The sequence below is a fragment of the Phocoena sinus genome, chromosome 2 (assembly GCF_008692025.1).
Source record: "Phocoena sinus isolate mPhoSin1 chromosome 2, mPhoSin1.pri, whole genome shotgun sequence".
Taxonomy (NCBI): Eukaryota; Metazoa; Chordata; class Mammalia; order Artiodactyla; family Phocoenidae; genus Phocoena; species Phocoena sinus.
The window spans coordinates 91,601,863-91,615,573 of record NC_045764.1 but is presented as its reverse complement, the minus strand read 5'-3'; the positions used below and the strand labels follow the sequence as shown (position 1 = coordinate 91,615,573).

General features: G+C 38.9%; 1 protein-coding gene across 6 annotated transcripts in view; it reads right to left on the bottom strand.

Moving 5' to 3' along the window:
• Positions 1-1,886: 1,886 nt before the first annotated feature.
• The window catches only part of TTBK2 (tau tubulin kinase 2), a 151,165-nt gene continuing 139,340 nt past the window's right edge, over positions 1,887-13,711 (bottom strand). For all 6 annotated transcript variants that reach the window (XM_032623560.1, XM_032623563.1, XM_032623562.1 and 3 more), the window contains 2 exons: positions 10,210-11,483; positions 1,887-7,874 (listed from right to left, as the gene is read on the bottom strand). In XM_032623560.1, the coding sequence (XP_032479451.1) occupies positions 7,412-7,874; positions 10,210-11,483 (1,737 nt within the window). In that variant the 3' untranslated portion in view covers positions 1,887-7,411. The remainder of the gene's footprint in view (positions 7,875-10,209; positions 11,484-13,711) is intronic.

Sequence of the window (13,711 nt, the reverse complement as noted above, 5' to 3'; positions counted from 1 at the left end):
GCGACCTGCCGGGACTCGGGGACGCGGCGGGGGAAACCAAGGGCCCGGGAGAGCGGCCGGACGGTAAAGGTGAACGATTCTCCAGAGAAGATGCCTATATTTTCTACGATGAGCACATTCTTTTCTTTCAAGAGTCTTTCTAGGTTCAATCGTCACCACCCTAAAGAAGTTAGGCAAGGTCAAAATGAAGTTAAGCTAACTTTATCCTTTCTCAAAAGCTGAGTCTCCTGCCCATGCGGTACCAATGGTTTTCCCCACTCACCATCAACTGATTGATCATTTAAGACTTTAAGACAGAATTCTTGCAGGGGGTCTTTTTAGGATCCTCATCCCACAACCCTTAAAGTGCCTCCACCCATCCTGCACATAGAATAGCCTAGTCTGTATCCCTTATACATTACACAAGGTTAATATGTGAGCTACTTTGCAGTTGAGAAGTTAACAGGCATATACATAATTAGCTTCTGGGAGTTTGAGTTATTTCTTAATTTCTCTTATTTCGAAAAACATCAGTCACCTCTTTGGATGTTGCTGCTCACTGAGAAATCAAGACAGGGAACCAGGCAGAGAAAAACAAATGGCACTAACATTCCAGGCCTGACCAAATCACGAAGGGTGAAGCAGTGCCCTTGTGAATGCCTCCTGAGAGTTCCCCTGGTTCAAAGGAAGGTGGAAAGGAGAGAATGGTGGGAAGCAGAAATCACTCCAGTGCTACAGGGACATTTCCTACAGAGAAGGAAAAAGAACCCCTGGTTTTTATCTGCAGGGATTGTGAATGCCTAGTTTCTATTCAGTCCAGTGCTTCTTTTTCTAGGTCACTTCTGGATGCAGTACTGCATTTATAGAACACTTTCTACTCCCTGTTGATCTTGTAACCTCTGGTGCATTCAATAACTTTATCAGAAAAATAATTTCCCACCTTTGAAATCCAAACCACCACACAAATAGAACTAGAGTTTGCATGCGGAATGAATATTTTATTACTAGATTATAAAAATAAAATACAAAATAATTTTAAAACAGAACTTAAAACACTGTACAAAGCTTTAATATGATACAAATGGGAAAATTAAATAAATAATTACACTTTTATGTACAGATGGCCTATACAAAAGCACTCCATGTTTCTGCCAATACCCTATGTCCTTGGTTGCCTGAGCAAAAATGCATAAAGAGGGCTGCTTGGAAGGGAAATGGATACAATACCTTTGAAGGTATTTCAAAGAGCAATTCTCATCACTCTGATTTCATGAAGAGGAGAAGAAAGGGAGAAAACTATGAAATTGTTAAATTACTCTAACTTACTGGTCTTGCTCGACAAGAGAGAATTCTTCTGGTTTGTGGTTCCATCTGATTTAAGAGCTGCCAATAGTTCAGAACTTTCAAGAATTATATCTAATTCAAAGCTAGGTGTTTCCCAACTCCCTCTTTTTTCCTAAAAGCTGTGAACTTGTATGTAAATGGCCCAGTGAAATTCAGCACTTGGTTATTTTAGGAAAGGAGTCAGAAGGAGGGGGGACCATGAACTGTGCATGAGAAATGAGGGAGCTCAAGCCTGGGTCATCTGTTATTTTCTTTACTCAGTTCATCCAATCCAATTTCAGAGCCCCAAGTGGCACAGTGTTACATTTCCTTTAGCTTCCTATCTTTGTATCTCTGAATGCTTTTTACCTTAGTGAACTAACTTACCTAACTGGTGAATAGTTTAAAAAGAAAAAAATCCCAAGGGCTTCCCCTTCCCTGGGTTGATCCCTAAAATAAATCACATTCAAGCTCTGGTAGGTTTGTTTATCCCTTGTGGATGAGAGAAGAACACCCAGACAGACCCCAGGTATGGTGAAGTGCCGTGCATGAATTTTTAAGGATTTAAACTGTATATTTTAAGAGGGAAAAAAAAGCAACATATGGCAAGGGTAGTCTATATAAAAATTTGGTCTACCTAGTGTTTTTAACAGGGTGAGTGAACACTTATGTACACAATATGAGACAATATTAAACTACTGAAAAGATAGATAAAATTTCCTATCGTTAGTGTGTAAAATTATATCATCAGCAAATTCTATAGTCACGTGGGCTCAAAGGTCTGCCTCACTGAATCCTATTCTCTAGGTCAAGGAACCCAGTACCCCTGGCCCAGGTATCTGAGAGATATGTCAGTATCATCAGTGATACATACTGTGCCCGTATCTGTCACTTCAATTAAAGAGGCAGATCTTGTTAAAGTTCCACAGGGCAATGAAGAAAAAGGCTTCACATCCTTTACATGTCTCCTTAAGACCAAGGATCCAGCAAAATCTAAGGAAATATTCAAATCATTACTGAGTAAAGGTTTCGGCTTGGCTATTCAGTGTCTTGAGATTGTGTATCACATCAAGCAATTTTCCAAACTTGCTTAAGGGGAGTAAACATCAAGCTTATGTTTTAAAAGTTGGAGCAGGTATTCACAACTGAATTAGAAAATGTACTGATGGGTCAAGACTTTATATCATCACTTCATGTCCAGCCAGGGATTTGAGATGTGCAGCATCCAATTCTCCTTAAAATGAAAAGGGAGATCCTTGTCCCATGTCCTGGATTTACCCTAAGAACTATAGGAATTCCCCATTTATCTCCTGCAGTTCTCCCTAGCAATGCTGGCAACAGATTCTGCAGGCTCCTGAGTCTAACTGGCTTAAATTTCTCATATTTCCAGAGGGACAGCCAAACTCTTGAGAATACCCAATGATATGTTTCCACACTACTCCCACATCCTTGAAGTATATACCAGAGTTCTATTGGATGAGGACAGGGAAGTGGGATGTCCTAACAACCACCTGGGGTTTTCAATGTACTACATCTTTCCATATGGTCTGAGGACTGGAACTGCCTCTGGTTCCCTTCTCTAAGTTAAGGTCTAAATATGCACCTGTGATTTCTGAACTTGGGTAAATACTGACATGTGAAGACTACCATAGTGGTTACATGCCTTAATCCATGCCATAATACTTTTTATATTAGAACACAGATAAGTAACTATTCTGCAAATAAACTGTCTACAGAACCAAACTCAAAACTATACAGTTGTCACCAACCGTTCTATCTCCTCAGTGATACAGGTGCTGAAATATCTCTCCCTTTAGGCAAAGTTCCAACACATCTGTGGTAAATACGTATAAACAGAAATGGGCAGATTTTAAAACAATGAACGCAAATAACTTAATTCCAAAACACATGAACATGACAGAAGAAATGGTTCCCTAACATATGCCACGTTTTGATAGATATCAAGGAATGAAAAGTTTTAAAATGTGAAAATTTTGATTTTTAAGACTAAATCTAGACTTATCTACAAATAAATGTATTTTCAAATAGCCAGAGTAAGATGCATTTTTTGCCCTAAGACACTAAATTCTGAATTCTGGATCCTGTTTCTCCTATCACCAATTCCTAATGTTAGATTAAGAATGTAGTTCCTAGAACAAAGAATCCTCTGCTCTTCAGGGAAAAAGCATAATGTTTTTAATTCAAAGCTACTGGATATAGAAAAACTAGTTATCGTTTTAACTGTCTGTGTCTGGGTTTATAAAACATGCACCAACACTTTTCCTTGTCAATTGAATATAACCATACAAACATTCACATGAAAATCTGTGGCCTGGAAGGAATCTCTGATGATTACAGAAGAACTTCAAATTCCCATGGTGGCTAAGAGCGAAACAGATACTGCACCCTAGTCCACTGGATTAGTGAGCAGCTGAGATTTGTTAAGTATTTAAAGCAATCAATATAGAGTAGATAATGACAACAGTGGGTCTCAATTACCATTTTGCCACTAATTTAGGACTTGATTAACTTGTTAACTCAAGAAAACCCCCCAAAAACAAAAAAGCATTCACTCCACAACATGCAACTTAAAAAACAGTAAATGTAACTATGCCACTGTCAGCAAGGCTAGCTTGCACACCAAGTTGAGAATAAGAGTGCCTACTTAAGACTTAACATTCGAAAATGTTTATAATCTGTGCTTTAAAGTTAAATTTGATATGACCCAATTTTCATTCTTTGTTCACTACACATTAAAGTGAAATGCCTTTAAGCTGTGCAAAAGACTGCTATGTGGAATTTTAACATTTCAAACAATCTACACCCTGGAGATTTGGCAGCATAATTTAGGAATAATGCTACCTAAAGGGACTGAACTGTTGCCAATTCCATCTTCCGCTCCACCCAAGTAACTCCAAAGACTAGACAAGGGAGGGTAAGGGCAAGTGTGACTAGGTAACTAGCCATTTTGTTGTGAAAGGAGAAACTAGGAGGCACCTGGTTTTCAAAAGATAATTTTAACTTCTGCCCCATACTACTCTTAATATAGTTTGGCTTGACTTTAATTGACGGCCATGTCCCTCACCTTAGGTAGAATAACCAAACTGGTTTAAAATCAGTTGGATGATCTATGTTTGTCACTGAAATCTGAAATATGCCATCACTAAAATTAAAAATAAATAAAAAAGAACTAACTAACAACAACAAAACCCAACTCATTTTCTGTATCATACTCTAAAATAAAACAAAAACAAAAATCCTTGTGCCAAAAGTGCTTTGCTCAGGGCTCTTTTTAGCCCAAGACATCTAAAATCTAAAAGAACAAACTGCTTTTAAAAACCGCAGAGTAAATCTCTATACAAGATAGTCCTCTTAAGTGTATCTATTAATACATGAGATATAATTAATCTGTCTTCTTTTGAAAGTATCAGAGCAGAAATATCTTTGGTTAACTCTTTTCTCTACATGAAAAATAAAATATTCTTACACAACAAGGCTGTTTCTCTCTGGATCTTGAGTTTGTCAGTGCCATTTAGAAAAGGGGGGCAACACAGTGGAAAAGCTGGGAGAAAAATGGAAGGAACCAAAAAAGAGGAAACATTCAGTTGCCACGTTGCCAGTTTTGACTTCTAGCAGAGAAATGCCAATAAGAATAAAGTAGCACACATACTACAGTTTGCAGCCTCATCAGCTTTTCAAGTAGTTACCATGAGCACATTTCTGATTAGAGGGCTCAGGATTTAAAGCTGGCTACTTTTAGCACAATTTAGCTAATAAAACAGGAAAAAGATAATTTCTTAATTGTAGATTACTTCCCACCGCCCACCTCCCCAAGTGAGGTGAAAAGAGGAAAGCAGAATGGTAATTTGTAAGAGATTTTTTTTTAAAATCAACTTATGTCAGACCCATGATTATCATCCCAGTTTATCCACTCTAACCATAAGGACAGAATTATGTAATTAACATGACAGATCTTTGAACCAGTATTACAAGCGAGTCCTAGTAATTTTTTCCCCTATTAAAATCTTTTAAAAATGAAAAATAACCTATCTTGGCTTGTTAAAGACTGCCAACCTTTGCATTATTCACAAGGAAGGCAAAAAGAATGTTGTGTCACATGCCAAGAACGTATTTTCAGAAAATGAAGATAGACAAGGCCCAAGTGTACACGAGGCACACAATAAAAAGTAATTTTACCATCTGTGATCTTGAAATTACAAATGGAGAATGAGAAAGAATGAGTTTATATAAGCATATGTTTCTCTATATATTTATAAATATTTATATAATTTACCATGAAGACATGCAAGTAGTGTTATAGCAACTATTATACAATATAATACAGAAGGATTGGTCTTCCAATATTACAGTCGCTTTAGTTAAACAGCAAATATGTCTTATCTATTGCATTCCTCTATAGTCTTGAAACCGGAGAGAAATTAAGATTCCACACTATGCTATATTTCTTATGGGAGACCGTATATGCCTCAATAGTGTTTTGAGTTTTTGTTTTTTGTTTTTTTTTTCAAAAAGCTCAACACAGATAAAGAGAACAAGATAAGTTCAGTGCAGCTTCAGGGCAGCTTTGATGCAGCATTAGAATATGTTCACTTGGTGAGGAAATATCCTTCTTTTTTTCTGTTTTCCAATTCAACTGTATTAGGTTTGGCAGCAAACACAAGGTCAAAGACAAAGCACAGATGTTTGCTAGAAGGCAAATTTCAACAGCAAGCAGACCAATTTACCTGACCTTAATAAGGTCTTTACAACACAAAAACTGTGAGTATAAAAGAACTCATTTTAAAAATCTAGTATAATTTAACTTTTACTGATTCCTCTTAGCAGAAGAGTGAGATCAGAACAAATATGATCCTCCTTACAGCTTTATAAATTAAGATTACATGGAAATCAGGTCAAGAAGCCCAAATAGTCAAACTAAAGCACAGGTGAAGCAGGTAATAAAATCTTAAAAGATAAATATTGCGCCTAAATTTATTTTCTCAGATACTCATTCCTTATTGGCTAAATGTATAAAATACAAAGTTTGAGAATTTTAAGCCTCAACATACCTAATTTCTTCCTATTTTTCTTTCTAAAGCTCTAAAAGCATAAAGTCACATTCCACAGCAATGTACTTCCCTGGTATTGTCTTGGAGGTTGATAGTAGAAATAGTTGGTACCTAGAAGATTTAAGGAAGCAAGGTCTACTCTGGTCAGTTTTCCTTCCACAAGGAGGGAACTAACAGGGGAAAGAGGGTTCTTCTATCTTGAAGATATTACTCTACACTCTGTCCCTCTCCCTAAAGCACTGAAGCCTGCAAAGTAGTTCTATTTAGACTTTTCCTTCCTTTACCTAAGTTTCATCAGTTATTTTTCACAATAAAAATATACTGAGTTAACTGTTGCTCCAAAGAGAAATATTAGGGGATTTAGAAAAGTAATTGGATTTGAAATTCTCAGCACGTGCTGCCAAAAGCACGTTAGAATGTATTGTCAAAATAAGAGAGATTGGATCAGGTGACAAACACTAACTTTAAAAAATGTGAAATCCAGGGAGGGTACTAGGAATGAGGCAAAGTAAAGGTGTGAACTCTCAATACACCAGATAAACACACAAGCCAAATGTATAGAGCACTGGCTCCCCAGCAACACACTTCTTACATATTCTAATATCGGAGCAATTCTGACTCTCCGAGGTTGGGAAGTTTGGAAAGCAAATATTAAAGTAAGAAGTTTCACTTTTGCTATATAATCTTTTAGTAGAGCCTTAAAAAAAAGTAGGCTAAACCCCTTAAAATTCCAATCCACCCCCTACCTTCAACATTTTTGTTTTGAAGGCAGATAAGAAATGAGAGTTCATTTAGCCAGTTTCACCCCCTTGGATTTTGCTGGCTTGCCCCTTCCTATGCAAAGACATTGATTCCTGATCTGCTTGCTGCCTATCTTAGGTAATTTCTTATCATATATCTTCTTATAAATATTTTATCATGTTACTTTCTTTTGCAAGACAAGATCAACACTGATTTTTTTAAATAGACAGTACAGGGACACACATGTATCAGATTTAGGAGGAAGATCTCACACCTTTCACAGAGATGCAGCCCAGCTCCTATCTGCTGAGTTTACTGGCTGACTTACTCTTCCCTGGGGGGGCTTTAGTGCTGGCCGAGTGGTGGTGGAGGCTGCTGGATCCTTTCAGGCCATTCTTACTGGGTTTGCAGTGCTCCTGTTGGCAGGACCTCCTGGAGGAGGAAGATCCTGAGTGGCTGGGAGGTGACTTGCTTCTCCCCAGATGCGGGGATGAACTCCTCTGGTCATGATGGGGCCGTCCAGCCCTAGATGGTGAGGAACTGGATGTGCGAGGCAAGGAAGAGCTTCGAGGAGAGGCACTGGGACTCCTGCGAGGGACAACTGGACTCTTGGGTGGTGTTTTTGGGTTGTGAGGGGATCCTGGACTCTTGCACTGAGTAGTGCTCCGGGGTTTCTGAGATCCATTTTGAAGAATTTGGGCCAGGCGGGAGAAAAGGTCTGAGTCGGAACTGCTACTCCCTAGGACTTTATATCTGCGGAGCCTGAAAGAAAACAGAGAATAATTACTTTCATTTTAATTCACTTTAAGTGTGCCTAGAAAGTCACAATGTCCCAAATCATAATATGTATGATGTGAGTCAAAATCAGGAAACAGAGGATGCGGAGTTACTCTTTCATATACCAGTTGTATAACCCTGGACAAAATTATTTAACCTCTTCCAGCTTTGAAGGGGAATATTATCTATCTCACAGGGTTACTGAGCAGTCAAGTGCAGTAAAGTACTTAATTGGATGTCTGCCATCCAGAAGCACTTACATGTTGTTAAGCCCCTTCCTCCTATAGCATGTTTGCTCTTCCCATTTTAGAATTAACTTAATGAAATGTCTCTAGCATGTTAGCACATGAGGGAGTAAACAATTTTGTTTAAGGCTTTTAGGACAGGAATTCTATATATACTTAGGCAAACATTAAACTCCACAATGTAAGTCTTCAACAGTACTCACCAACAGCAGGAACTACAGATAAAAATATATTTCAACCTCATTTAATAATTTCCAAAAGAAAAGAGTAGTCACTGGTTTCTCTGGGCCTCAGTTTCTGCCCCTGACGATACCCTGAGATTCAGGAGAGCCGAATGCCTCTCTTACTGGCAACCAAGCCATCTAGAAAGTATTCATATAAATAGCAATGTCTCCTCTGCCCTACATATCTTTCTGTCTTGGCCTAAAATCCATTCAGTTTAAGAATTTAAACCTCAAACTGCTGACATGCCACTCCTTACAGAAGGAAATGGGAGAAGAACTTCCAAGTTGTATTGGCACCTGCAGGATGCAGGGGACATATACAGCCACCATCACCATCATGGATCAGCAACAATTTACTGATTTTTTCTCTGAATTTTCTCTCTTCTTCCTTCCCCACCATCTACTTATACTGACAAATGACATAAAACTCATTTTGGTTAAGCCTAACTTCATGGATCTTATTGTAAAAATTGAAGAATGGAATAAGATAATTCCTCTGTGCCAGGACCTATGTGGGAAAGTTGAGTTCTCACTGAATTCCCAGATGAGTTTCAGGCTGGTCAGCTCTGTAATATCTGGCACAATGCCACACATCTGGCTGTGTTATCAAGTTACCAAGTTCTACTTTGAGGGGACATGTAAAGTTGTAAATAGTAAATAGTAATTAAGATTTGTTTGTTGCAGTCCAAAGCAGCTCAAGCCACAGATATACTATCTCTATTAAGCACAGATGCCAAGCAAAAGGGGGGACGGGTGAATATTGTCCATGGAATCATCTTTTTAAAATGTCTCAGCTAAATGACTGCTGTTTACTCATCACCATTTTTCCCGTTGAAGTTTAGTTCCATGGTCATTTCAAATCCAGTGTTTAGTTACCTTTGAACCTGAAAGAAACCCTAGGGCAAGTCAAAACTAAACTTAACTTTAGGTAAGGGTAGCAAGTTCTGCTGGGTAATGATGCAGATAGAACCTCACTTTAATATACTTCAGAAATCCTTATAACAGGTGGAGGCCTATTATCTAGAACAAGCTATAATTTTCAGGTAAATTTATTTTGATGTCTACTTTGTTTTTGTTAAAAGACTATCCTTTTGCTTCTTCTCCAAGGGTTTAGACCATTCTACTCTGAAAAGTGAGTAATGGCTCCAAGGAAAGCACTCTTAATTGGTTCATTACTTCCCAATATTTTCCTCTCTTCAAAATATAATCACTCCATGGTCAACTACACATAAGAATATTTCAATAAACAAGCATACCACACAGTAAATATTAAGGCAATATCTTTATTATGTATGGTCCTGTATATCATCAGATGTAGGGAAACTCCCTAAAGGATTTTTTTGTTTGTCTAATTCATTATAATCAGATAAATTGAACTGTTACTAGGGTCCATTCATCATATTATAGACACAGTATCTTTCCCCAGAATTTGACATCATAATGACATCTGTTATAATGGGATTCTGACTGGACAAAACTAGAAAATTACCGAGTATCTAGTTAAAATGGACTGGGAAAGAGACATAACCTTTGTTGCATGCTAAAAAGCACTAAACAAAGCTCTAGACATATTCTACCTGATTTCCTCTTCCCAAAACCATGAGGCAAATGTTTTACCCATATTATAGATAAGGAAATTGAGGTTCACACTGCTAGAAAGTACGAGAGCTAAGAATTAACCTGGATCAAACTGACCCTTTCAACTACACTATGCTATAAGGCTTGGGAAAGGCAGGGAAGGAAGTAGATGATCAGAAGCAGGCAACAAAAAAATGAAACCAATGACATAATCAAGCAGACACAGAAATAATGCTACACACTTAACATAGGGAGAAGAGCACACAGCATTACCTGGCTTCTACTCCAGGCCTCATGGGTGGCTTTCCTGGTGGTGGCCGAGGCAAGAACTGAGATGAAGTTGAGCTGTTGATTTGATCTGTGTTGACCCATGAAACTGGCCTTGGAATTTTGCTCTTTCTGGACTGGGAGATGATGGGTGTCAGAAAGCTGTCTTCGGCTGACCTGCTCAGGTGTGAGTCTACAGCCAGTCTTGAAAAGGGAGTGAAGACTTCCTCCTCAGAAAAAGGAGCAGGAATAGTGGATAATCTCTCCTCTAGCAATTTATCAGAGGCACTTGAGAGGTCCCCAAGGAAAGACTTGAGTTGCCTTTTTTCCACCAGAAGCTTGACTAGATCTGGCTGATAAGCTTTCTTTTGGAGGAGCTTCTCTTTTGCAGAGACTGGACAGGATGATTCAAAAGTTGAATCTATCTCTTGTGCTAAAACAGGGATTCGGCTGTGTCTAGTTACAAAGGATGACCTAACCACATCCTTCCGAGATGGAGGACAATGTTCACTCTCTGAAACAGAATGAAATAGTTCTCCATTTCTAAGGGCAATTTTCTCTCTCTTACCCTCTTGGTGCAAAAGAGTAGAGAGGTCTCCTTGATGACTCAGCAAGTCTTCACTCTTGATGTCATCCTCCTTAGATATCTTACCTTTTTGCATTGCTGCCACCTGGCCTATCTGTCCTTCAACATGTTGGTCAATAACTCGTGGAGATATCGCTGAAGTTCCAACTGCCAAAAGCTTCACTGTCTCGTGAGTTTTGTCTTGATTTGGCACCACACTAAAAGTCTGTGTCTTTGTCACATCAAGAGGTTCAGTAGTAGCTGAGTGATCCCTTTCCACCGTCACCAAGTCTCCTGGGAGAGGGGAGATCTCAATATAAGGCTGCCCTTTACTCAACTTCTCATCTTCATTATCTGACCCCACAAGCATGCTTTTTTCTTCCGTTTCCCTAGGGAGACCCTCAAATTCTCTCACAGCCAGTCTGTTATGGTCAGGAAGGTCTTTTGGTCCCAGGTCTTGGGAGCTGTCACACTCTCTAATGCTGGGTAACATGTCATGACCAATATGATCTATCTGAAGCCCAAAGTCTGTTCTGTTTCCTCCACTAGGAGATTCACGCTCTGTCACAACCAAGCCTGAGAAGCTCTCCCTTGGAGAGTAAAGTTCCACAGTGGGCTCCATGGGATGAAGGTCTTTCTTTTCTGGCAGCTGACCATAATGAAAGCTACCTGAAGTCGACTGTGTAGATGCCACAGAACGTCTAGGAATTGTAATCTGGAGAGAGAAGAAGAAAAAAGTTAAATGCAATAATGTGGAATTATAAAATGAAGATGTATGAGTTGAGAGTTAACACCTCAAATTCTAATTTATAAGAGGAACGCAGATCCCAACCAGCTTTGCCCAACTCATACTTAAAATGAACAATTCTGAATAAAAATGCATGATACTCAAGCTCCCCTACTCAGAAACTGTACAGAACAGTCCCCCTCTAGGTTCATCCCTGCCTTTTCTTTAGCTTGCTCTGTACTCTGGAAGACTGATTTCTACTGACTGCACTATCCAGGCTCCCTTGCCTTCTGATTTCTGGTTGTGTTTGCCCAATGGGCAGCACCAACAGAGAATCAGGGAGTTGGAGGCGAAAAAGATCTGGGTATTACTTCTCTCTGCTTCCTCCCGAGGGACTGCAGCTTTGGCGGTACATTCTACCACTCCTGGCCACAGCTTCTGTCACATGGCCCCCTCTCCTATAGCTATGACTCTTACCAGGTTCTGCTAACTGCCCCTCTTCCTTCTCTTTCAGGACTCAGAATAGGAATAGCTCCCTCTATTTCTGTTCCTGTTGGCTCTCTTAAACCCTACCCACACGTCTGTAAAAAGTTCCTTTCATTAGATTTTCTCCAAGTCCCTGTGAGTGTACCAGCTATTTTCTGCCAGAATCCAGATACAGAATCTTAGGGAAAAATTATCGGTAAATTATTCTAAGTTGAAAAACTCCAAATTTACACGCATTTGTTGTTTCCCATAAATTCTGTAAATCAATGTTATTAATATTTTCCTATAAGCAAACACAAAGATGTTTACTAATGTTTTATATCTTCTTTAATTTTTTAAGGTCCAGCCTATTATAAATGAAATTCTACCATCCTTCCACAGAGGTCATTTCAATTTTATGTGAATAAGATTCAATGTTTAATAAGAATGTCCTTTCTTTAAGACACCTACAGGACTTCCCTGGTGGCACAGTGGTTAAGAATCTGCCTGCCAATGCAGGGGACACGGGTTCGATCCCTGGTCAGGGTAGATCCCACATGCCATGGAGCAACTAAGACCAATGTGCCACAACTACTGAGCCCGCACGCCACAACTACTGAAGCCTGCATGCTCTAGGGCCCATGCTCTGCAACAAGAGAAGCCACTGAAATGAGAAGCCCGCACACCACAACGAAGAGTAGCTGCCACTCGCCGCAACTAGAGAAAGCCTGTGCGCAGCAACAAAGACCCAACACAGTGAAAAACAAATAAAATTAAATTTAAAAAATACATTAAAGACACCTACATCTTCACATTTGTTAAGTGACATGTAAGGAGGCAGAAAATGTCAACCAAATAAACTGGTAAGGAAAAAAGCCTTTTTGAGAAATTAAATAACTCGAAAATCATGTAATGAAGCCCATTAAGCTCTAATAAAACTATGGAAATTTGTCTGAATCCGAAGCCAAATGAATTTGGAGCTGTCATGGGAGATCTCACTTAGACCCCATCTCTAGTCCAATGACACCAAGAAACCCATTTGGTTCTAGAGTCAGATAAGTTGTTTAGATCTGTTTCTCTGTGTGTCAGGAGAACAATTAGGTTTAAGAACATGCAAAGCTTACCCTAAGCCCAGCCCAGGGAGAAAACACCTAACTAATGTCCTGGAATAGCTCCTGAATGGAATCAGTGTACTGAGGCTCTGTCAGGTTAATCCAAGACAGGCTAGGTTCAGACATGAATTCTCACAATAAGCCCAGACCTACAATGACCTTGGGGAAAAGGCAGTAAGTTCTACTGGTGCTGTCACCCTTCAGGAAGTCACCTCATACCTGTACCTCTCTTTCATTATACTAAATATAGGCAGATGGCAATTTTCTAGTATTTTTAAAAATGATATTGAAACTTAAAATTTATAGTTATTTACTCTTCAAAATTTACTTTTTAAGACCTGAGAGTGATGGTGATAAGAAAAGCAGTTATGAAATTATATTAAATACCAAATAACTAGGGAGATGACTATATTTACATTCAAAATAAACCAACAGTCATTTCATTATTATATGTAATTCCAAGTACATCAGCCAAAATGAAATCAGCATTATTTACAAAAATAACACTCCACTGGTCTTCTGAGATTGAAGCTAGAGAATCAACGCACTTCTGAGCCTAACTCATCTGGATTCAGGATATAAATGTCTGTGTATGTATGGTATGAAAAAAGAGATGATAATCTTGTATATAGAAAGGAT